At 37.6% G+C, this 24,922-nt stretch overlaps 2 protein-coding genes across 2 annotated transcripts in view; one reads left to right on the top strand and one right to left on the bottom strand.

Moving 5' to 3' along the window:
* SLC6A14 (solute carrier family 6 member 14) overlaps window positions 1-22,972 on the top strand; it is a 66,412-nt gene extending 43,440 nt beyond the window's left edge. The window contains exons 9-14 of the mRNA XM_019715767.2: window positions 1,142-1,267; window positions 2,468-2,586; window positions 3,139-3,238; window positions 4,027-4,136; window positions 19,657-19,824; window positions 20,648-22,972. Coding sequence (XP_019571326.2) covers window positions 1,142-1,267; window positions 2,468-2,586; window positions 3,139-3,238; window positions 4,027-4,136; window positions 19,657-19,824; window positions 20,648-20,794 — 770 coding nt within the window. The 3' untranslated portion in view covers window positions 20,795-22,972. The remainder of the gene's footprint in view (window positions 1-1,141; window positions 1,268-2,467; window positions 2,587-3,138; window positions 3,239-4,026; window positions 4,137-19,656; window positions 19,825-20,647) is intronic.
* A 488-nt stretch (window positions 22,973-23,460) lies between these two features.
* CT83 (cancer/testis antigen 83) lies at window positions 23,461-24,660 on the bottom strand. Its single transcript, XM_019715765.1, has 2 exons — window positions 24,586-24,660; window positions 23,461-23,769 (listed from the first exon to the last, which is right to left on the bottom strand). Exons 1-2 carry the CDS (start codon window positions 24,658-24,660, stop codon window positions 23,461-23,463), a joined length of 384 nt encoding a protein of 127 aa, XP_019571324.1.
* Between the last annotated feature and the right edge of the window lie 262 nt (window positions 24,661-24,922).

Consider the following 24,922-nt stretch of genomic DNA (forward strand, 5'->3'; position numbering starts at 1 on the left):
TATATATATATATATATATATATATATATGTATATATGAGAAACTATATAGTCTATAGTCTGTATCTATCATCTATCTATCTATCTATCTATCTATCTATCTATCTATCTATCTATCTATCTATCATCTTCTATTCCTCTATGTACAATTATAGCATTGGGTCTGAATTTTTAAAACACATTAATATAATTTAGATAGAAACCCAAGTGACTTTGAATGTCCAGCTTGAAAGTAATCTGATTAATGAACTTCCTAATTTTAAAGATATTAGCTAAGGATGCTTAATTACTTGGCTAAAGAGTCTTAGGAAAATAATTCTAGGTTCTTTTAAGTAGGAATTCCTTACTAAATTTTTATTTATGGTTAATATCATTTCATTGAGAGACAGATGAATGAAAATAGAATGTTAGGACTAGAAGGGACCGTGGAGATCATCTAGTGTCCAGCTCTTCATTTACAGAGGAGTGGATGGATGTGCAGAAATGTTACCTCTTGCAGAAGATCAAATAATTATGAAGTGACAGAGCCTAGACTAGAAGCAAATTCTCCTGTATCCTATGTCAGTCCTCTGGGAGGTTGGAGAAAATTAAAATACTTAAAACTAAGTATCACGTAACATAATTAAATTTTTTAAAATCTAGAAAGGTAATATACATCACATCGAAAATAAGATTCAATTCTGATTCTTGGTAGACATTTGGAGAGATGGTTGAAGACTAAAAAATTAGTTCCATAAACATATCTTTTTTGGTAGTGTAATTGTTTTAGAATTTCTGGGCTAAGATAGGGTTACCTAATTTAGGTTTCTGGACTTTAAGAAAGTTGTTATTCTTCATCAATTTTAAAAAAATAAAATCAGTTAAACAAAGTCATTGAAATAATTAAGATTTCTTATGTAAGAAATGTACCATTTACAAAATTGATTGCACTAGCTTAATTCATGTCACACGTTCACATTATCACATCATAGAAAAACCAAGTTAAAAATTTTAAAAAGTGAAATAGTTGCTAAAGAATGTATATCATGGACTGGGTTGCCAAATTAAAATCAGATTTTTCTAGTATCTTATTTGGAAAATGTCCAACTATGTGAATGTTCTTTGTAACTAATTTAAATTAAAGTACCATACATTTTTCTTAGGTTTTGATTTGGCATTCATTGCTTATCCAGAAGCTCTAGCCCAACTTCCAGGTGGGCCATTTTGGTCCATATTGTTTTTCTTCATGCTTTTGACTTTGGGTCTCGACTCTCAGTTTGCTTCCATTGGTAAGTAATACTCCCAGTGTTAACCTATCCCTCTTATATTGTACTCATGTTTCCTGCACTTAAAAATATCCTTTTCTTACCCTTGTTTCCTCCCTTAGTATTTACTCTCATAATGATCTTTCTGAAATTCTTTTTAACTTAAATTTTAATAATACAAAGTACTCATGTATAGCCATCCAAGAGGGAAAAGTATTAATATTTTATCCTATTTGTTGCAGATATTTTTTAGGAAAATAAAGTGTTACAGGTAAATTTGAAGTCCCCTATTTCTCTCTCGCTAATATAATTCGCATTTCTTCCTTCCTAGAAGCAACCATCACCATGAATGATGTATGTTACTCAGTCCATGTTTGTATACAATTTATGTGTACCCATAAGTAACATAAAATTTGAAATGTTCACATAAATATGTGAACATATTTACCATTTTGACAGTTGTCTTTTATATATATTATGAATGTCTGTTGATGTACAGACGTATAGATCTAATTAACTCACAATCTGTTGCCATAATGATGGGCATTTGGATTATTTCCAGTTCTTAAAACATACACTGCTGAAATGATTATTCTTGCCTATGGCTCTATGTACATATCAGAATTTTCCCTAGGGTGCATGCCCAGAAATTATGAAACAGCTTTTATTTTATCAACTTCTTACATGAAACACTTTAATAGCTTATTATTTATAGGATAAATTCCAGGCTCCTCTAATTGACTTTCAAAGCCCTGAAAAATTTCAAACATGTTTCTTAATCCTACACTCATACATCCTTCTACTTTTAGCCAGTATCCTGTTTCATTGAACACATTTATTTCTTAAACCTGGAAGGCCTTTCTGTCTTCATGCATTTGTTCAAATATTCACCTTATTTAAAAGTTGTACTAGAATTCTTCTGTCCCTATAACTTTCAAACTACTTCAGCCCTCGGGGACCTGTTACCATATAGTTGTTACCAATGACAACCTTATCAAACAGACTAAAAATGACAAATTGAGCTGCATTTCATTTTTATCAGAACTGAGAAAGGGTGACTGCCAAGAGAAAGGACCCTATTGTTTTTTAAAAGCCTGGAGTAGGGGCCAGACTATATTCTCAACATATATTTATAAATTTCATTAATAGAAGTTGAATTCTGTGATTAAATTTATTGGCAAATGAGTTGACCTGTAACATTCCATTTTATTTTCCCTTCTGAAGAAACGATTACAACAACGATTCAAGATTTATTTCCTAAAGTGATGAAGAAAATGAGGGTTCCCATAACTTTGGGTTGCTGCTTGGTTTTGTTTCTCCTTGGTCTCGTCTGTGTAACTCAGGTATATTTTAGTATTTTCTTATAGACAAAACATTATTTGGAACATACTTTGTAATCTAAATGAGGAAACCAAGGTTTAAAAGGATGTTTAATGACAAATCTAAGTCTGACTTAGATGAAGTTTTTCTGTTTTAGCCTAGACTTTCCCCCCATTATAGCACAATTTCAATCATAAGTATATTTGACAGAGGGGGAGGAGGCCCAATAATGGTCAATTTCCCCAATTGCAATAAAGTTACAGACTTTAAACATACACTATATTTCTTGGCTGCGACTACAGAACACACAGACACTGCATTTTATTTTGATAATCAACTATTCTAAATGCTTATTTTTCCCCCAAGTGACTCAGTACAAGATAAAAGATGCATCATTTTTTAGATATTTAAATCCACATTTGGGTTCACATTTGAAAATATTAATTTTTGCATTTTTGGCAGAGGTGAAACCAAGGAGCATACAGTAAAATAAAATTAATAGATTCAATTGGAATGTCTCATCAATCATAAAAATAATTAAAACTATACTTAAAAGTAATTGATTTTTTTGGTAGGCTGGAATTTACTGGGTTCATCTGATTGACCACTTCTGTGCTGGATGGGGCATTTTGATTGCCGCTATCCTGGAAGTAATAGGAATCATCTGGATTTATGGTAAATAATGACTATACATTTATCTACATATTTTATTAAAATAATTTGATTCCTTTACATTATGTGTACTATAATAGTAAAGTATAATCTAACTGGGCAAAAACATATGAATAAAATGTAAAGCTGGAATCTAAAGAACAGAATAAATGAGCAAACTAAACAGAAACAGTTTCAGAAATATAGAGAAAAAACTGATGGTTGCTAGATGGGAGAGGGGTGGGGATGAGGGAGAAGGTGAGGGGATTAGAAAGCACACACATTGGTAGCCACAATATTGCCATAGGTTTATGAAAGACAGTTTGGGGAGTATATAATAATGTTGTAAAGATTTTGTAGGATGTCAGATAAGCACTTGTCTTATTACGGAGACAGTGTAGATACCTGACCACTGAGATAGTGTAGATACCTGAAACTGAAGCTGAATAATATTGAATGTCAACTATAATTTTATATATATATATATATATATATATATATATATATATATATATATATATATATATATACAGTCACAGGATGTGGAGTACAGCATAGGATATAGAGTCAATGGAATTGTAACAGCTATATATGATGTCAGAGGATTAGTAGATTGGGGGAGAGGGGTTATCACTTTCTGAGTGGTGTAAATGTCTAACTATTACACCTGAAGCTAATAAAAAATATAAAGCTGTATGTGTCATTGCTGCAGTATAGGAAAATGTTCAGATAGAAAATTTGGGGCCACAATGAGTAAAGGAGAAAAACATGAGCAAGGGCTGAATGCACACTTTTTTTTTTTTTTTTTTAAGGAGGAAACAGATTCATTGAAGATATAGAAATGATGATTGGAGCAAAAAGGTGGATATTCTGGCTGTGGTGGAGAGCTTGCTGGTTTGCCATTACACCTATTCTTTTGATTGTAAGTATTAATATGTCATGAATTTGGTATCAATAATATATATTTAAACATTTCTAAGATAAACTTGACGAATAACTCACATTTGAAACAATAAGACAAATTAATGTCATAAATTAATGATTTTTAACTTCTGATTTATGACTGGTACCTCCAAGTTGCCTAAATTAAAATGCCTTTGCAGTATTATTTTTGAGGCCATAGGTTTAAATGTTTACCATTTGAGAAAATAAACAGACTTCTATAGATTTAAAAGTCCTAAATACTTAAAAATTACCAGTAGGAAAAAAAAATAAATCGCTTATTTGTTCATTCCCTAAAAAATATACTGTGGTAGATGAGGGTAAAGGGGATGAAATATATGGTAATGGAAGGAGAACTGACTCTGGGTGGTGAGCACATAATGTGATATACGGATGATGTATTATAGAATTGTATACTATTTTAATAATAAAAAAGAATGTAGTTGAAGACTAAAAAAAAAAAAAAATACTGTGACATATACAATCTGCTAGGTACAGAAAATAAAAATATGTATAAGACCCATACTCTGCCTTCAAGGAATTCAATCTAAATATACTAATTGCTAAAAATCAGTATTCAAATTTTAATGCATGTCTTTTCTCTTTATGGGTGGTACTTAGTATATAAAATTATTAAAATAAATTTACCTGTGTCAATAGAGGCAATAGTTTATGTTAATAAATTCAACAATTGATGCTATTTAAGAGCTGAGGGAAAGCAAAAGATAGCATAACATATAGACATGCTATCTTTAAATAACAGTTCAGGGTAGTAAATGGCTGGATGCCAAAGTAAACATTTAATGGGATGGAGAATTATTATCTATTAGAGATAAGGGTGGGGTGTCACAGTGGCAAAGCTACATAGAAGATGTGATATAGTTCTCATTGTCTTCATGCTTCATAGGTTTTCCTATTGAAAGCCATTAGACAACTTGATCTAGAATTTGCTGCACATCTGAAGTACCAAGTTTGTTTTTAGAGTGTGTTGTTTAATACTATAAGATCAGTTTCCAGTTATGAACAGTTTGGGACTTGATGTGCTGAATTAAAATATCTGAAAGCCCTATATTGTTGTTAAAGTGTCATATCTTCTTCTTGGCTTGATCCCTTTATCATTTTGTAATGTACTTCTTTGTCTCTAATTATAGCCTTCATTTTAAAATTTATTTTGTCTCATATAAGTATTGCTACCCCATTTTTTTTCTAATTTCCATTTGAATGAAATATCATTTTCCATACCTTTACTTTCAGTCTATGTGTGTCTTTCTGTCTGAGGTGGGTTTCTTGTAGACTGCATATACATGGGTCTTGTTTTCTTATCCATTCAGCTACACTATGTCTTTTTTTTTATTTTATTAAATTTATTGGGGTGACAATTGTTAGTAAAATTACATAGATTTCAGGTGTACAATTCTGTATTACATCATCTATAAATCCCATTGTGTGTTCATCACCCAGAGTCAGTTCTCCTTCCATCACCATATATTCGATCCCCCTTACCCTCATCTCCCACCCCCCACCCCCCACACCCCTTACCCTCTGGTAACCACTAAACTATTGTCTGTGTCTATGAGTTTCTATTTCTCATTTGTTTGTCGTCTTCTTTTGTTGTTTTTGGTTTATATACCACATATGAGTGAAATCACATGGTTCTCTGCTTTTTCTGTCTGACTTTTGTCGCTCAGCATTACACCCTCAAGATCCATCCATGTTGTCACAAATATTCCTATATCATCTTTTCTTACCGCCGAATAGTATTCCATTGTGTATATTTACCACAACTTCTTTATCCATTCATCTATCGAAGGACATTTTGGTTGTTTCCATGTCTTGGCCACTGTAAACAAAGCTGCAATGAACATTGGAGCACACGTGTCTTTATCTCTAAATGTTTTCAGATTTTTTGGGTAGATACCCAGGAGAGGGATTGCTGGGTCATATGGCAATTCTATTCGTAATTCTTTGAGGAACCTCCACACGGCCTTCCATAATCGCTGCACCAGTCTGCATTCCCACCAACAGTGTATGAGGGTTCCTTTTTCTCCGCAGTCTCTCCAACACATGTTATTATTTGTTTTGTTGATGATCGACATTCTGACTGGGGTGAGGTGATATCTCATTGTGGTTTTGATTTGCATTTCTCTGATGATTAGTGATCTTGAGCATTTTTTCATATGTCTATTTGCCATTTGTATGTCCTCTTTCGAGAAATGTCTCCAAGTCCTCTGCCCATTTTTCAATTGGGTTGTTTGTTTTTTTTTTTGTTGAGTTGCATGAGTTCCTTGTATATTCTGGATATTAGGCCCTTATTGGAGGCACTGTTACTGGTGATTGGTCTGTTTAGATTTTCCAGTTCTTCATGGTTCAGCCTTGGAAGGCTATATGTTTCTAAGAACTTGTCCATTTCTTCTAGGTTGTTGAATTTGGTGGCATATAGTCCTTCATAGTATTCTTGGATGATCCTTTGTATTTCTGTGGTGTCCGTGATAACTTCCCCTTTTTCGTTTCTGATTTTGTTAATCAGTGTCTTCTCTCTTTTTATCTTAGTAAGTCTAGCCAAGGGTTTGTCAATTTTGTTAATCTTTTCAAAGAACCAGCTCTTTGTCACATTAATTTTTTCTATTGTCTTTTTGTTCTCTATTTCATTTAGTTCTGCTCTAATTTTTGTTATTTCCTTTCTTCTGCTGACCTTGGGTTTTACTTGTTCTTCTTTTTCTAGTTCTTTAAGGTGTAACATGAGGTTATTTATTTGGGAGTTTTCTTGTTTCTTGAGATAGGCCTGTAATGAGATAAATTTCCTACTTAAAACTGCTTTCGCTGCATCCCAAAAATTTTGGTAGGATGTATTTTCATTGTCATTTGTTTCTATGTATCTTTTGATCTCTCCTCTAATTTCTTCTTTGACCCAGTCCTTCTTTAAAAGTATGTTGTTTAATCTCCATGTATTTGTGTTTTTTCCCGCTTTCTTTTTACAGTTGATATTCAATTTCAAAGCCTTGTGATCAGAGAATATGCATGGTATGATTTCAATCTTCTTAAATTTGTTGAGACTGATTTTATGTCCCAATATATGGTCTATCCTTGAGAATGTTCCATGTACACTAGAAAAGAATGTATAGTCTGATGTTTTAGGATGAAGTGCTCTATAAATGTCAATTATGTCCATTTCATCTAATGTGTCATTTAGGGCTACTATTTCGTTATTTATTTTCTGTTTGGATGATCTATCCATAGCTGTCAATGATGTATTTAAGTCCCCTAGTATAATTGTGTTTTGGTCAATTTCTCCCTTTAGTTCTGTTAGTAGTTGCTTGGTGTATTTCGGTGCTCCCTGATTGGGGGCATAAATATTGATGACTGTTATGTCTTCTTGTTGTACAGTCCCCTTCACCATTATGAAATGTCCATCTTTGTCTCTTGCTATCTTTTTCACCTTGAAGTCTGTTTCATCTGATATCATTATGGCTACACCTGATTTTCTCTGGGTACCATTTGCTTGGAGTGTCAATTTCCACCCTTTCACTTTGAGTCTATGCTTGTCCTTGTAGCTGAGATGTGTCTCTTGGAGACAGCATATGGTTGGGCTTAGTTTTTTGATCCAATCTGCTACTCTGTGCCTTTTTATTGGTGAGTTCAGTCCATTTACATTTAGGGTGATTATTGACATGTGAGGATTTCCTGTCATTCTATCTTTAGTTTTCTGGTAAGGCTGTGTCTCCATTGTTTCTTTGCCTTTTTGTTGCTGTCTATTATTTCTGTGTGGTGGTATTCTATGATGTTTCCCTCTGTTTCTTCTTTTATTTCAGTATATATTTCAGTTCTGGATTTTTTTGAGTGGTTACCCTTAAGTTTATGTAAAAGAAAGTTTGATATTTAGAGTATTCCATTTTCTTCAGCACGCTTACTTTCTCCATTCCCATATTCCGTTCAGGCCTTTACTCTCCCCTTTTTGAGTTTTGGTTGCCACAAATTGTCCCTGTTGATGGTGGTCGAATAGCCTCCTTTAGTATTTCTTGTAGTGCAGGTCGTATTAGAAAATTCCCTCAGCTTCTGTATGTCTGGAAAGGTCTTTATTCCTCCTTCATATCTAAAGGATATCTTTGCTGGATATATTATTCTTGGCTCATGATTTCTCTCTTTCAATAGTTTGAATATTTGGTTCCACTCCCTCCTGGCTTGTAGAGTTCTGCTGAAAAATCTGATGATAATCTAATGGGCTTTCCTTTGTAAGTTACCGTCTTCTTTTCCCTGGCTGCCTTGAGGATTCTTTCTTTGTCGTTGATTTTAGACAGCTTCAATACAATGTGCCTTGGAGAAGGCCTGTTGGGATTGAGGTAACTAGGTGTTCTATTTGCTTCTTGGATTCGAGGGTCCAGTTCTGTCCACAAATTTGGGAAGTTCTCATCGACAATTTGTTTGAATATATTCTCTGTTCCTTCTCTCTTTCTTCTCCTTCTGGTATGCCCATTATTCTTATATTGCTCTTTCTGATGGAGTCAGAAAGTTCTTGTAGAGTTCTTTCATTTCTTTTAAGTCTCAAGTCTCTTTCTTCTTCTATCTGTGTCATTTCCAGGTTTCTATCTTCGATGTCACTGATTCTTTCCTCCATCTGGTCAACTCTACTACCTAAGCTGGTTATTTCATTCTTAATTTCTTCTATTGAGTTCTTAATCTCCAGAAATTCTATTTGGTTCTTTTTAAAATTTCAATCTCTTTCGTAAAATGCTCATGCTGTTCTTTGATTGAGTTTCTGAGTTCATTTAACTGCCTATCTGTGTTTTCTTGTATCTCGTTGAGTTTTTCAGAACTGCAATCTTGAATTCTCTGTCATTTAAGTCACATATTTCTGTATCTTTAAGTGCCTTCTCTGGAGATTTTTCACTTTCTTTCTGAGCTATCTTGTTGCCTTGGTTATTCATGGCGATTACTGGTTTACTATTTCTCTTCCTAGACATCTACAGGAGTGACTTCTGCAACAGGTTGATAGGAAGAGGTCTTTCTTTTGTTTTCCAGTACTTGTTGGTAGAATGTTTTATTATTTCTCCAACTGCAACTTATTTTCTTCTCCCACACGGTAGTGCTATGTTTTCTCTGCACTATTCCAACTTCTCACACAATGGGGGATTCCCTCGGAGACGGGCTTCTCCTCTGTTAATAGTTCGTCTAGGTCACAGGGAGCAGTGTCCAGGTGGGTATGCAGAGAGCTTTTGATGTTCCAAAGCTCTTCCAGCTCCTGATTCAGAGCCTGTATGTTTCAGCAGTTCTGTTTACTCCTGCAGGGATCTGCCCAGATAGGTGGGGCCAGGGGTGAGTTGTGAGAGGTGGCCCAGAGCAATGGCGGCGACAACCACCACAGCCGGTCCTGCTTCCACAGCTCCCTCCCCTTTGCCAGAAGTAGTTGGGCTGTGAATTTGTGTCTGTGGCCCACAGTTCTCAGAAGAGCAAATATTCTGTTCTTTTGCTCTGACACTGCTAGTGTTCCGTTTCTAGCACTGAGTAGGTGGGGGTGGGGCGAGCTCTGGGAGGGTAGGGAGGGGGCGGCTAGTCTCAGTGCCTAAGGCTCCGTTCTCTGTTCAGCAGTGAGGGCTTAAACCACCATTTTTAGCCTTTTTCCCTCAGTCTTTTCTCCGAGGTTTCTGCCGTGAGTGTTGGGTTCAGCCGTGTTTTATGCTGCCCCCTTAGCCCTGTGGAGCCATAGCAGAGCCCTAGCAGTCCAAGTTCTTCCCTCTCCCACAGCTGCGGTAGTTCTGGGAAGCAGCGAGCTCGAAGCACTGAGCTAGGTCTGTGTCCTGTGCCCGCGCGGCTCTGTCTCCGCACTTCTCCCTTTCCTTCTCCTCCTCCTGCTTGCGTGAATCTCCCACCTGTAGGTGATTTCGGTAGTGGGCCTCTTCATCTTGCCTGTCTGCTGTGCAGGGAGTCCTTTGTGGAGTTTTTGTTGTTCGATTCATTGCAAATTCCAGGGGAGCTTTACAGAGGCTCACCTCACGCCGCCATTTTCCCGGAAACTCTCTGTTGTGTTTTTGTTCTCTATTTCATTTAGTTCTGCTCTGATTTTTGTTATTTCCTTTCTTCTGCTGACCTTGGGTTTCATTTGTTATTTTTCTAGTTCTTTAAGGTGTAACGTCAGGTTATTTATTTGGGATTTTTCTTGTTTCTTGTGAAAAGCCTGTAATTATTTAAATTTCCCTCTTAAAACTGCTTTCACTGCATCCCAAAATTTTCAGTAGGATGTATTTTCGTTGTCATTTGTTTCTATGTATCTTTTGATCTCTCCTCTAATTTCTTCTTGACCCAGTCATTCTTTAAAAGCATGCTGTTTATTCTCCATGTATTTGTGGTTTTTTCTGCTTTCTTTTTGCCATTGATATCTAATTTCAAAGCCTTGTGATCAGAGAATATGCTTGGCATGATTTCAATCTTCTTAAATTTGCTGAGGTTAGTTTTATGTCCCAATATATGGTATATCCTTGAGAATGTTCCATGTACACTAGAAAAAAAATGTATACTCTGATATTTTAGGATGAAGTGCTCTATAAATTTCAGTTATGTCCATTTCATCTAATGTGTCCTTTAGGGCTGTTATTTCATTATTTATTTTCTGTTTGGATGATCCATCCATAGCTGTCAATGATGTTTTATGTCCCCTAGTGTTATAGTGTTTTGGTCAATTTCTCCCTTTTTTTCTGTTAGAATTTGCTTGGTATATTTTGGTGCTCCCTGATTGGGGGCATAAATATTGATGACTATGATATTGATGAATATATTATGTCTTCTCGTTGTGTAGTCCCCTTTACCATTATGAAGTGTCCATCTTTGTTGTTATCTTTTTCACGCTGAAATCTGTTTCAGCTGATGTAATTATGGCTACACCTGATTTTCTCTGGATACCATTTGCTTGGAGTGTCAATTTCCACACTTTCACTTTGAGTCTATGTTTGTCCTTGTGGCTGAGATATGTCTCCTGGAGATAGCAGATAGTTGGGTTTAGTTTTTTGATCCAATCTGGTACTCTGTGCCTTTTTATTGGTGATTTCAGTCCATTTGCATTTAGCGTGATTAATGATATGTGATGCTTTCCTATCATTCTATCTGTAGCTTTCTGATAAGTTTGTGTCTCCATTGTTTCTTTGCCTTTTTCTTGTTGTCTATTATTTCTGTGTGGTGGTATACTGTGATGTTTCCCTCTGTTTCTTCTTTCCTTACAGTACATATTTGAGTTCTTTTTTTTTTTTTTTTGAGTGGTTACCATTAAGTGTATGTAAAAGAAATTTTGATATTTAGAGTATTCCATTTTATTCAGCATGCTTACTTTCTCAATTCCCTATTCCGGTTCAGGCCTTTACTCTCCCCCTTTTTATGTTTTGGTTGCCACAAATTGTCCCTGTTGATGGTGGTCAAATAACCTCCTTTAGTATTTCTTGTAGTGCAGGTCGTGTATTAGAAAATTCCCTCAGCTTCTGTATGTCTGGAAAGGTCTTTATTCCTCCTTCATATCTAAAGTATACCTTTGCTGGATATTATTCTTGGCTCATAATTTCTCTCTTTCAATAGTTTGAATATTTGGTTCCACTTCCTCCTGGCTTGTAGAGTTTTTGCTGAAAAATCTGATGATAATCTAATGGGCTTTCCTTTGTATGTCACCGTCTTCTTTTCCCTGGCTGCCTTGAGGATTCTTTCTTTGTTGATTTTTGACAGCTTCAATACAGTGTGCCATGGAGAAGGCCTGTTGGGGTTGAGGTAATTAGGTGTTCTATTTGCTTCTTGAATTTGAGGATCCAGTTCTTTCCACACATTTTGGAAGTTCTCATCAACTATTTGTTTGAATACACTCTCTGTTCCCTTCTATCTTTCTTCTCCTTCTGGTATGCTCATTATTTTTATATTGCTGTTTCTGATGGAGTCAGAAAGTTCTTGTAGAGTTCTTTCATTTCTTTTAAGTCTCAAGTCTCTTTCTTCTTCCATCCATGTCATTTCGCAGTTTCTATCTTTGATGTCACTGATTCTTTTCTCCATCTGGTCAACTGTACTTACCAAGCTGGTTATTTCATTCTTAATTTCTTCTATTGAGTTCTTGATCTGCAGAAGTTCTATTTGGTTCTTTATTAAAATTTCAGTGTCTTTGGTAAAATGTTCATGTTGTTCTTTGATTGTGTTTCTGAGTTCATTAAACTGCCTTTCTGTGTTTTCTTGCATCTCGTTGAATTTTTTCAGAACTTCAATCCTGTATTTTCTATCATTTATGTCAAATATTTCCATACTTTTAAGTTCCTTTTCTGGAGACTTTTCACTTCCTTTCTGAGCTGTCTTGTTGTCTTGGTTATTCATAGGAATTAATGATTTATTATTTCTCTTCCTAGGCATCTGCAGTTGTGGGTTCTGCAACAGGTTGAAAGGACAGGTCGTTCTTTTGTTTTTTAGGATGTTTTGGTAGAATGTTTTATTTTCTCTGCTACTGCAGCTGGTTTTTCTCTCTCAGAGTGTAGTGTTATGTTTTATATGCACTATTCCAGCTTCTCACACAATGGGGGGATTTCCTGGAAGGCGGGCTTCTCCTCTGTTAACAGTTCGCCTGGCTCATAGGGTGCCACATCTCTATGGGGAGTCGAAGAGCTTTTGAAGTTCCAAAGCTCTTCCTGCACCAGATTCAGAACCAGTGAGTTTCACCAGTTCCGTTTACTCCTGCAGGGATTCACCCAGATAGGTGGGGACAGGGGCAGGGCCAGTTGTGAGAGGTGGCCCAGAGCAAGTTTGGGAACTACCACCACAGCCAGTCCTTTTTCCACGGCTTCCTCCCCTTTGCTGGAACTAGTTGGGCTGTGAATCTGTGTTTGTGGACTAGAGTTCTCAGAACTAGAAATATTCTGGTCTTTTTATCTGACACTCCTACTTTTCCGCTTCTAGCATTGGGCAGGTGGTGGTGGGGCAAGCTCTGGGAGGGTAGGGAGGGGGCAGCTAGTCTCAGTGCTTTAGGCTTCGGTTCTTTGTGGCAGTGAGGGCTTAAAGCTCCGTTTTCTGCCTTCTTCCCTCAGTCTTTGCTCTGAGGTCTCTGCCATGAGCGTTTGGTTCAGCTGTGTTATATGCTGTCCCCTCAGCTCTGTTGGCCATAAACGGAGCCCTCGCCGTCTGAATTCTTCCCTCTCCCACAGCTGCATTAATTCTGGGATGTAGTGAGCCGGGAGCACTGAGCTAGGTGTGCATCCTGTGCCTGGGTGGCTCCGTCTCCGCACTTCTCCCTTCCCTCCTCCCTGGCTCATGCAATTTTTCCACCTTTAGGTGAATTCAGTAGTGAGCATCTTCGTCTTGCCTGTCTACTGTGCAGGGAGTGCTTTGTGGAGTTATAGTTGTTCAATTTGTCATAAATTCTAGGGGAGATTTCCAGAGGCTCATCTTTCACTGCTATTTTGATGACATCACTTGGTGTGTCATTTAAGGCAGTTTCCATGTTGATTTTCTGTCTGGACGATCTGTCCATTGGTGTCAGTGTAGTGTTAAAATCCCCTGTAATGACTGTATTACTGTTGATCTCTGCCTTTATATGGATCAATATTTGGTTTATTTACTTTAGTTCTCCTATGTTATGTGCATAAATGTTTAGTAGGGTGATGTCCTCTTGATGGATTAATCCATTTATTATTAGGCAATGTCATTCTTTGTCTCTTATTATAGTCTTCATTTTAAAGTCATTTTTGTCTGAAATAAGTTTGACTACCCCAGCTTCTCATTTCCATTTGTATGAAATATTCTTTTCCATTCCTTTACTTTCAGTCTGTGCTGTGTCTTTACATCTGAGGTGGGTAGCTTGAAGACAGCATATGCATGGGTCTTGTTATCCATTCATCCTCCCTATGCCATTTGATAGGAGACTTTAATCCATTTACATTTAAAGTGATTATTGATAGGTATAGTTATTGCCATTTTATTAATCATATTTTTGATCTTCATTTGTTTGTTTTTCCTCCTGCTTAAAGGAGTCTTTTTAAACATTTCTTGTAATGCTGGCTTGGTGGTAATGAATTCCTTTAGCTTTTTCTTTTCTGGGAAGCTCTTTATCTCACCTTCAATTTTAAATGATAGCCTTGCTGGGTAGAGCAGTCTTGGTTGTAGGCCCTTGCTTTTCATCACTTTGAATATTTCCTGCCACTCTCTTCTGGCCTGCAAAATTTCTGTTGAGAAATCAAGTGTTAGTTGTTTTTTTTAAATTAAAGTTTATTGGGGTGATGATGACTAGTAAAGTTATATAGGGTTCTAGTTGTTACCAGAGGGTAAGGAGGGAGGGGGTTGGCAGATGAAGGTAAATTGGATCAAATATATGGTGATGAAGGAGAACTGACTCTGGATGGTGAACACACAATGTGATATATAGATGATGTATTACAGTTGCTAGTTTTATGGGAGCTCCCTTGTAAATAATCGGTTGTGTTTCTCTTACTGCTTTTAGGATTCTCTCTTTGTCTTTAACCTTTGCCATTTTAATTATGATGTGTCTTTGTGTGCAATTTTTTGGGTTCATCCTGTTTGGGACTCTCTGTACTTCCTGGCCTTGTATGTCTATTTCCTTTACCAGGTAAGGGAAGTTTTCAGTCATTATTTCTTCAAATAGGTTTTTAATCCCTTGCTCCCTCACTTCTCCTTCAGGTACTCCAATATGTGAATTTTGTTATGCTTGATGTTGTCCCAGAGGTCCCTTAACCTGTCTTCATTGTTTTTCATTCGTTTTTTTTCCCCTGATGTTCTGATGGGATGTTTTCTGCTACTTTGTCTTCTAAATCATTGATTCTATTTTCTGCTTCATCTAATCTGCTATTGGTTTCTTCTACAGTAGTCATCATTTCAGATATTGTATTCTTTGTTTCTTACTGATTTTTTATGGTTTCCATGTCCTCGTTTATGCTTACTATCTTTTCGTTGAAATTCTAAGTTCCATAAACATTCTTATAGCCAGTGTTTTAACTATGTCTCTAGTAGGTTGGTTGCCTCCATTTCTTTAAATTCTTTTTCCGTAGGTTATTCCCGTACTTTTATTTGGGACACGTTTCTTTGTGTCCTCATTCTGGCAGCCACACTGTGTTTGCTTCTATATGTTAATTTAGTCTCCTATGTCTCTTAGTCTTTGTCGGGTGGCCTTATGTAATAGGTGTCCTATGTGGTCCAGTAGCAGTCTCCCTCATCACCTGTGCATGTATTTCAGGAGTGTTCCTTGTATGTTTTGTGTGTATTCTCTTGTTGTAGTTGACCTTTGGTTGCTTTTGGTGCATAAGTGGGTGGGATTCACTCTCAGGTTGACTAGCTGTGAGTATTGGCTATGCCCACAGCATATGAGCTGCTATGTAGGGGCTGAGCCCTCAGAGAGAGATTTGCTCCAATTTGCTGTGGTGTCTGTTGAGACCACCCTTTGAGTTTGCCACATGTGGAGCTAATCAGATATTTCTCTGGTGTGGTCTGAGGATGGCCTCTGGGTGTGTTGTTTCTGGTGTCTCTTGGGAGAACTCTCTTGCAGGCCAATTTCAGCCTTGACTGTCATTGCCCTGAGGCTACCTGGTAGGAGCTACAAAGCTGTATTCAGTTGGTTGTGTCCTGCACTTGACCTGGAGGTGTGTGTGGATTGCCTCTCTGTGATCTTAGAATGTCCGCCATCAGTATTGGGCCTAGGGCAGCTTAGCAAAAGCCCCAGGGCCCTCCTAAGCCTGTTTCCACCTGCTGGCTTCCCATGCAACTCAGCCGCTAAACAAGTCTCTTTAGGTGCAAGAGCCGGGCTGGTTTATCCAGTGTTGACAGTACCCACTGCGATGCCACCTGAGGTGGGTAGGTCAGGGTCTCAGGGTGTTGAGGAGTGCCTGGTGGTTTTTACAAAGTTAATCCAGATTCAGTTATTGCACCGGTGCTGAGCCTATGAACACCATGCAAGTTGCCCATAGAGTCCCTTGGCCAGCCAACACTTGTCTCAGACCTTCATGTCCCAAGGGCCACCCAAGAAAGTTTGCAGTGCAAGCTGTGGTTGAGTACCAGCCACCCAAAGTTTCCCAGGCTTCTTTGGGCCAACTACTGCTATAAAAGGCTACAGCAGCTTGTAGGGCGGGCCTGGCTACGCAGTAGGCAAGAGTGCACCAGGCAGTGCTGCACTAGCTAAGCAGGGCAGGGTCTCAGAGAGTCACCAAGATGGTGTGTACACAGATTTTACCAGACCAATTTGGTTTCAGATTTTGCCCTTTGGGAGAGGATTCAACACAGGAGAGATGGCAGCCTCCTGTCATATTCATGTGAGGTGGACTCCATACAAGGATAATGGCAGCTGTCCCTCCAGCCCTAAACCTGATACCATACAACTCAGTCTTTCCCTATAAGTCACTGGTGCTTCTTGAGCTGCACCCCTTAGTACTGGAACCCAAGGTTGATTGCTCGCAAGCAAGTGAGTCTGTGTGCATACCCTTTAAGAGGATGTCTGTTTTTCCAGCCACCTCTGTCTTACTGAGACAGACGGATGGAATCCTCATTAATTTTTGTTGCCAAATGTGGGGACTCCTCTTCCCAGCATAGGACCCCTTGGGTGGGAAGCCTTGTGTGGGGCTGGGACCCCTCACTCTTCAGGGGGGAGCTCTGCCACCAAGGTGTCCCTCCCAGTGTTCGACCACTATCTCTGGGTTTGCAGTCAGCTTGTTTCACATCTCAGCCTCTGCTACCAATCTCAACGTGACCTCTTCTTTATACCCATAGTTATAGGGGTTCTGTTCAACTAGTCTTTGGATGATTCAAGGGTTTGATTGTTCTATAATTGAGATGTAATTTTAGTGTGAGATGCAGCTAGCATAGCATTTACCTATTCTGCCATCTTTACCTTCTCCTGACTTCTAGTGTATTCTTGATTTCAGTTATTTCAGTTATTGTATTTTTCATTTCTGACTGGTTCTTTTTTTATGGTGTCTATGTCATTTTTTATGCTTACTATCTCTTTGTTGGTGTTCTTCCTAAGTTCCTTGAGCATCCTTACAGCTAGTGTTTTGAACTCTGTATCTGGTATGTGCTTACTTCCATTTTGCATATTTCCTTGTCTGGAGTTTTGCCCTAGTCTTTTATTTGGGACATGTTTCTTTATTTCCTCATTCTGGCTGCCTTTCTGTGTTTGGCTGTTTGTATTAGGTATATCTGCTACATCTCTGAGTCTTGGATGGGTGGCCTAATTTAGTAGGTGCCCTGTGGGTCCCAGTAGTGTAGTATTTCTCATCATCTGCACTGGATGCTCAAGGAGTGTCCCTTGTGTGGGTTGTGTATGTCCTTCTGTTGTAGTTGAGCCTTGCATGGTGTTGGCAGGTCAGGGGTGAGACTGATTCTCAGTGTGACTGGCTTTGAGGCGTGGCATGCCCACAGCATATTATCTGCTGTGTGAGAGCTGATACCACAGAGCAGAATTTGCTCCAATGGCTTCTAGTGCCTGCTGAGAGCACCCTTTGGCTAACACTTGTGGGGCTAATTAGGTGTGCTCTGTTGTGGTCTGAAGTTGGCCTCTGCATGTGTTGGTTCTGGGGCCTCTTGTGAGGGGTTCCCCCCTCCAGTCCAAAGTCAGCTGCTGCCTGTTACTGGCCTGGAGCTACTTGGTCAAAGCTATAAAGCTATCTGTGGTTGGTCACTGCCTCTGCTGAAACTGGAGGCATGTGGGAGAGCCCACAAAGTGAATCAGGGATGGCTACCACTAGTATCAAATCTGGGCCTGTTCAGCAAAAGACCCAGGGCACGCCAAGGCTATTTGTCACCCACCTGGGGCCTGAAGATCCCCAAGAGTTGTTCAGGAAAGACACCAGGGCTGGGTCCTTGCTGCCAAAAGGGCCTCCTGTGGTGCTGGAGCAGAGGCCAACTGCTTATTGTTGAAAGAACCTCCTGAGGTGGATGGGCTGTGGCTGGCATCCTTACAACATTGAAAGTGCCTCCGGCAGCTCATGAGTTGGATGGGTTCCAGGGAGTCACAAGGGTGGAGTGATCAGAGTTTACCATGCCAATGAAGACTCAGATTTGGCCATGTGGAGGTAGGGCTCAACATAGGAAAGATGTCACACAACCCTAGGCTGCATGGAAAGACAGCTTAATAGCTGTCTGGGACAATAGAGGCTATCCCTCCAATCCTCTCCATAAAGCCACACAACTCAGTTTCTCCCTGTATGTCTATTGCACTTCCTGAGCCACCGTCCCTCCGTTGGAGACTAGGATGAGTGCTTGGGAGAGAGTGAATCTGTATATGCACTCTTTAAGAGGATGCCTGGATTTCCAGCAGCCTTCTGCCTCACTCAAAGGGTGGATGCCCACTGTTTTTCATAGCCAGATGTTGTGGGGGTTCCTCCTTCTGGCACTGGTGGTCTGGACTGAGGAGCCAGGTTTGGGACTGGGAACACTTGCTCCTCAGGGGGTACCTCCGCAACCAAGATGTCCCTTCTGATTCTCAACTGCCACATATGCGTATGGGGCCAGCCTGTTTCTCATCTCTGACCCTCCTACCAGTCTTGATGTAGCTTCTTTATATTCTTAGTTATAGGACTTCTGTTCAGCTAGTCTTCAGATGGTTCTGCAGATTGATTGTTCTCTAATTTAGTTGTAATTTAATGTGGTCATGGGAGGAGGCAAGTACAGTGTTTACCTGCTCTTGCTATCTTGGATTCTTTCATTTATAACATTTTTTACATTTTCAAAGATATTCTGATCTATATTTAAAGAAAATACTTGGTGATTTTTGGTTTTGATTATTTTGTTTAGTTTGCTTTATAGACATCCAAATAAATAATTAGGTTTAATGATACAACATGTATAGTATGTTTTTAAAGACATTTTTTCAAAAACTTGGCCTTAAAGTGTTTTTATCTTTAAGATTCAGATTTCATTATTTTACCAAAACATACATTGAGCTTCTTCTTTTTTTTTCTCAATAAATGGCTCTAAGTGAATTGTGCCTTGGTAAATATGTACTAGCAGTGTGTGAATGCATTTGGGTGTGGAGTAAGGGATGGTCTGCACAGTGGGAAATAATAAAAAATAATTGCTGAGCAAGGTGCAAAGCAGGTTCACTAAAGTGTACTTTATGTTCTCACTGAATTAATTGATATGCTGGCTAGCTTATGGCATAGAATAATACCATGCTATTATAGATAAAAGTTAAATTTCAATAACATAAAATTTCAGATATTATTTTACTTTCAATCTTTTGTATTTTATGGTAAAGTATTTTATTGAAATACATGTTGGACAAGTGCTTTATCTTTTATAAATATGTGAAGTTGCTAATTTTGGACGAATCAATTCATAGCCAAATACAAGTTATTTAGTTTTGTTCATTTAGTATTGTTATCTTCTGGCTAGTTACCTGATTGTCTTAGTTGCTTGAATGTATTTTCATTATAATTGCTTTTGATAAATTATTTCTAAGGAATGGAATCAAATTGCTAATAATTAGTGCAATTGAAATCATTAGTGCAATAAAGTCAAATCTTTTGCATTGTCTTCATATTTTACTTTCACAGGCAATTTTGATCTGGTCACTGGTGAAATTCCAGAGACCTGTTTATGCTGAAATTCCATACCCAAACTGGGGAGTTGTGCTAGGCTGGTGTATGATTATTTTCTGCATTATTTGGATTCCAATTATGGCTATCATAAAAATAATTCAAGCTAAAGGAAACATCTTTCAAGTAAGCACATTAAATTAATATTATTTGTAATTCATATAAAATATTTATGATCAAATCAATGATACATTTACCCACATGGTTGCAATATGAGATTATGACCATGAGAGCAAATTAATCACTTTTTCCTTTAGGCTACTTTTATACCTTATGCAAACATCTGTTATTATGTGTATAGCATTGTATTATACTACACACATATTTGCATGTCACCCTGTACTAGACTATAAGCTCCTTTAAGGAAGTGTCTTGTCTTGCTTGTTGCTGTAGCTTTGGGCCCTATTAGAACACTTAGCACATAAAAGTTATGATCTGTATGCTTGTAATAAGTTGTTCCTCAAGATGATGCAAAGCAAGTGACCTTTTTACTTTATATCTATAATCTTCACTTTTAAAATCTGATCTGGTTATCATACATGTCCTAATAGTGTGTCTAGACTGGAAAAAGGCTGGTAAATTATCTTGAACACAAATTAGACCGAGTCATCCTTCTATCGTAGAGACTTAGGGGAATGGAGTTGTTTATGGTATCTTACTAGAATGTAGGACAATGACAAGGTAGTCTCAGGAATCAGATATTAAATTCCCAAGCCCATTCAAGAATGGATTCAGATCAATGGTTTGACCCTGGAGCTCCCTTTCTTTGGTTCTTGAAATTTCCCAGGTATACAGTGGTTTACAGCCTCACCTAATTGTCACCCTAAGGCCAAGACAATGAAATTTAACATTGTAAAATGAAAATGTAGTTTTATATTTGTTTATTTATAGAATGTAGCACTTGATTTCTAAGACAAGCTTTTGAAAATTGTTATTTTTTTCATTTTAGCGCATTGTAAGCTGCTGCAGACCAGCTTCTAACTGGGGTCCATACTTGGAACGACATCGTGGGGAAAGATATAAAGACATGGTAGACCCTATCAAGGAGACTGACCATGAAATGCCTACTGTCAGTGGCAGTGGAAAACCAGAATGAGGTCTAATTTTTAAAAATATGTGTTTGTGTAATATGATTAGTTTAGAATAGGGGAAAATTTTTATTTATTTGTATGTTAATTGAGTAGGAAAATGTATATATCATGTTCAGAATAGTATAAGAAGCTTTATTCCCCATTTAAGCAGGAATGGAATATCAAAATGTGAATCTACTAATGTTTAGCAATGTGCTTATTAAATTTATTTTTAGATTATCTGTCTGTATGGCACACACACAGCTGTCCCTATTTCACAATAACATTTTTTAACATATTACCATAATATTTTTCTAATATATTGAAGGCATTATTTTGAGCTGGTTATTTAGAAAATAGACATATTTTCTATTATACAAGTTTTTAAATATTACTTGCTTATATTTTCTTGGTACACAGTCTTTCTTTTCCATAAAGCTGGGGAAACTAAATCACATGTTTAAAAGGAAGTGTTAAAATTGAAAGTTAATTAGAAATGTCATAAATATATGGGGAAAATGGACTATGTATATAATATGAAGACTGTTCTTTGGTACTTTTGATCCAGTATGTCTAAGAACTTCATGTAGTATGGCTCACCTTTTCTATGTGAACTTAGTAGTTATGTTCTTTATTTACAAATAGTTAAATTAGACAGAAAAATTAGGATCCTATGGCCAATAAGTGGTAATGTAGAAAGTGGAATCCAGAATCTTTGAGTACTTCTTTCCCTGTATGATGTATTCCTTAGGTTATATTTAGAAGAAAAACATGACCCATCTAATTTCGACTGTGTTTCACAAAATTAAGAGTAGTTCATTATACTCTCTGAAATCTAGGTTTAATTTTAAATAGAACATAGAACAAAATACTAAAAGGAAATGGCATCAATCAAATCTAAGATCTTATGTTGTAATATATAGTTAGTAGATCAAGTAGAATGATATTGTCTTATGGAATAAGTTACTACTACAGCTGATGTCTTATTTACATACTAATAGGAGATAAACTTGTCAAGAATGAGAGAAGCTAAATTAAAAAGTCCTATGTCCCAGTTTCCTTACAAAAGATAATGAAATTTTATTATATCACTAATTGTTTTATACACTGATTACATAGCTACAATTGGTTTATGCATCACAGCCTAAGAAGATGAACACTGCCACAACATGTAGGAAACTTTTCAACTATTCTTAAGGTTCTTACCTGGGCTTCAGATAATGTATGGAACTGCAATTATGTGTAATATTTTCCCATGTGCATGCATTTTTCCAGAGGGAGAGGCATAGTTTTGATCAGACTATCAAAGGGATCCATGACTCTATACAGTTTAAAAATCACATATACCACTGCTGGCTTTTGTTCTTGGCAACTAAGCAATAAAAGGAATAATTTTAAGCCTTAATTTCTTACACATTTTAATTTAATTTTCCTTTTCCTTTGGATTGAAAGACTAAGAGAGAAAGTGATTAAGGTATTTCTTTTACTTATACCGGTAATTTGTTTTGGGGGGAAGAGGCATTGGAGATAGATAAATATGTAGGCCTGTATTTGAACAATCTCAGAGAGTTATGTACATATGTATATTAATAAAAGATGAACTCATGTTAGGTATTTTGAGGATAGGTCACACGCTGTTAGTGAACTTGGACAGATTGTTAATTCCTCAGTTACACTGGATTTTATAAAATGTTATATGAAATAGATGGGTGACTAGAGCTTAGAAATACTCCTTTCTGAATTTTAATGCATATTACATCACATTCCATTATAATATGGTGCTTTTTGAGGTGTGGATTTTTCACCAAATAGAAAAATGCATTCAGTTTTCTATAGGTGACTCTTGCAATTCAGGAAAGATTGAGGTACATTTCTAATAAAACACTATCTAATTGGACGTGGGGGTGATGGGAAAGAAATCCATTTCAAGAGCTGACCACAAAGAGCAGAGAAGAGTGTGTGTGTGACTGTTTTCACAAGCGTGTAAAGCACAGATCTTAACAGAGTGCCTGGTGTATTTTAGAGCGCTCAATAATAGCCCTTATTAATTAATTATTATACAGATTCCACAATGGTAAGAAAGAACATTCTGCATAATGGGAAGTGTCCCATCAAATCCTGTTTACTTTAATACAAACTTGGAGACATATACAGTAGTATATTGTAAACCATTGGAGAAAAATGTTTTTCACACTTGAGTGAAATTAAAATCACTGTGTCAACTATATTCTTTTTACTGTAGCTTATTAAAAAAACCTTTTGAACAACTTTTATGTCTCTATTGTGCTTTCATTCCTTCCCTGGTAAAATATATACAGTGGTACCTCGGTTTTCAAATGTAATCCATTACGGAAGACCGTTTGAGTTCTGAAACATTCGAAAACAGCTGACAGCTAGGCCTCGGGATCTTGCACTCAGCAGAAGCCATGTGACATGTTCGACTTCTGAGGCGTGTTCGAAAACTGAAGCATTTACTTCCCGGTTTACTGTAGTAAATGTTGACGAAATGTTCGTCAATGGAGACGAACCGAGGTACTACTGTGTTAGCAACATCTAAACAATCGTTTTAATGTGAGTAAGCAAATTGATGAATATCTGGGATTTTGTATCTGACTTGGAATCCCCTGCCATTTTAAACAATAATTCATTCGGAATAAACACATACAATCAATTTAATCCACTCAAAGTGCCTTTAATGTTCACCTCCAATGTCGGTACATTTTCTAAGCATGCCAGTGGATTTCTGGTTAACTAATGCATCCTTTACACCCTTAATAACTAGGAAATATTCCAATTCAGCCAGCTTGTATTCCACGATGCTGAGGTTTACCAATATTCGCTTCTGCATGGCTATCCAACGTGGGAAATTAATTCTGACATCCTGAGAGAGGCTGTTGACTGTAAGACTTGTGTTAGTATTGCTCTTAGTTGACCCAGTAAAAGAGGAAGGTCTTACTAGTGCAAGAGAAGATGAATTTGATGACATTTCACCAATGTTTCTCTGTAAGGGAAGGAAATTATACATATGTAGTTTACTGTGTTTAGCAATTTGCAAAGACTACAAAATAACAACATGTTTATTAGTCTTCATCACCGAAAGGAACTTACTATCCTCCCCTAAGAAATAGAAAGTAAAAATCTGTTCAATGACTACATTGATTTGGAAATATGTTCTTCCCAAACACAGACTTCGGGAAATATTTATATATGAAAATGGTCTTTTAATGCTAAAATGCCATATCCTCAAACAAATAAAATAAAATGCCATATCCTCGCCTTATATTTCTTGGAAAGTCCAGTAAGTCTGTATTGGGACTCTGACTCTTACCTAAAAGAACTTCACTTGCTGCTTTAAATACCACAAAGAATAGCACATTTTAACTTAAATTATTTGTGAATGCCCCAAAAGTTCTCATAAAGATGGCTGAAAAGGAAAATACAGGGGAGGAAACAGAAACACAGGGGTAGTAGAAGCCAGAGAAGAAAAGAGAGAAGCCTCACATTCTTAAAATGGGAGGTGGTGGTGTGGAGTGGGCATTTTCAACTAGTTTTCAAGCGGGTGTAAAGCTGACCATGTCACTTAGTGGCCTGGAGCATTTTACAACAGACAATAGCTGTCAAATAACTAGTCAAGATGAGAGAATTGTGGGGGTAAAGAAGAAACATTGGGGGCTCTTTCAAGAGAAAAGGTGGAATGAGGGGACCTCCCCTTACCCCTATCTTACCATTTTACTATCTTTCTACTCTCTTAGACACCCCCCTCAACCCATGTAGTCATTTAGCTTCATTTCTTTCCAATCTCTCGTACACACTTTACCTGAAAACGATTTTTCCAAAAGACAACCGTACAGGCGAACAAAACGCCACCCACTAGGAGGAAAAGGATGTTCATGACTCCTCTTTGGCCTCTTCTCTCTTCACGCTTCTGGGGCACTAAGGCACTGGGTGGGCAGGGGGCCGCTAGCCACCCGGAATCGGGAAGTTCCCGGCCACAGTGCTAAGCGTCCTGCACTGCCTGCTGCAACTGGGATGGGCTTCAGTGTCGGTCTTTATATACTAGTAGAGGCCCTGTGACCTCACAATTGAGCACGCACGTAGGGGGCGCTGCATCATAATCTGAGGACGGAAAATCCAGCCAGCAAGAAACCAGGCGG

Source organism: Rhinolophus sinicus, chromosome X (assembly GCF_036562045.2).
Source record: "Rhinolophus sinicus isolate RSC01 chromosome X, ASM3656204v1, whole genome shotgun sequence".
Lineage (NCBI taxonomy): Eukaryota > Metazoa > Chordata > Mammalia > Chiroptera > Rhinolophidae > Rhinolophus > Rhinolophus sinicus.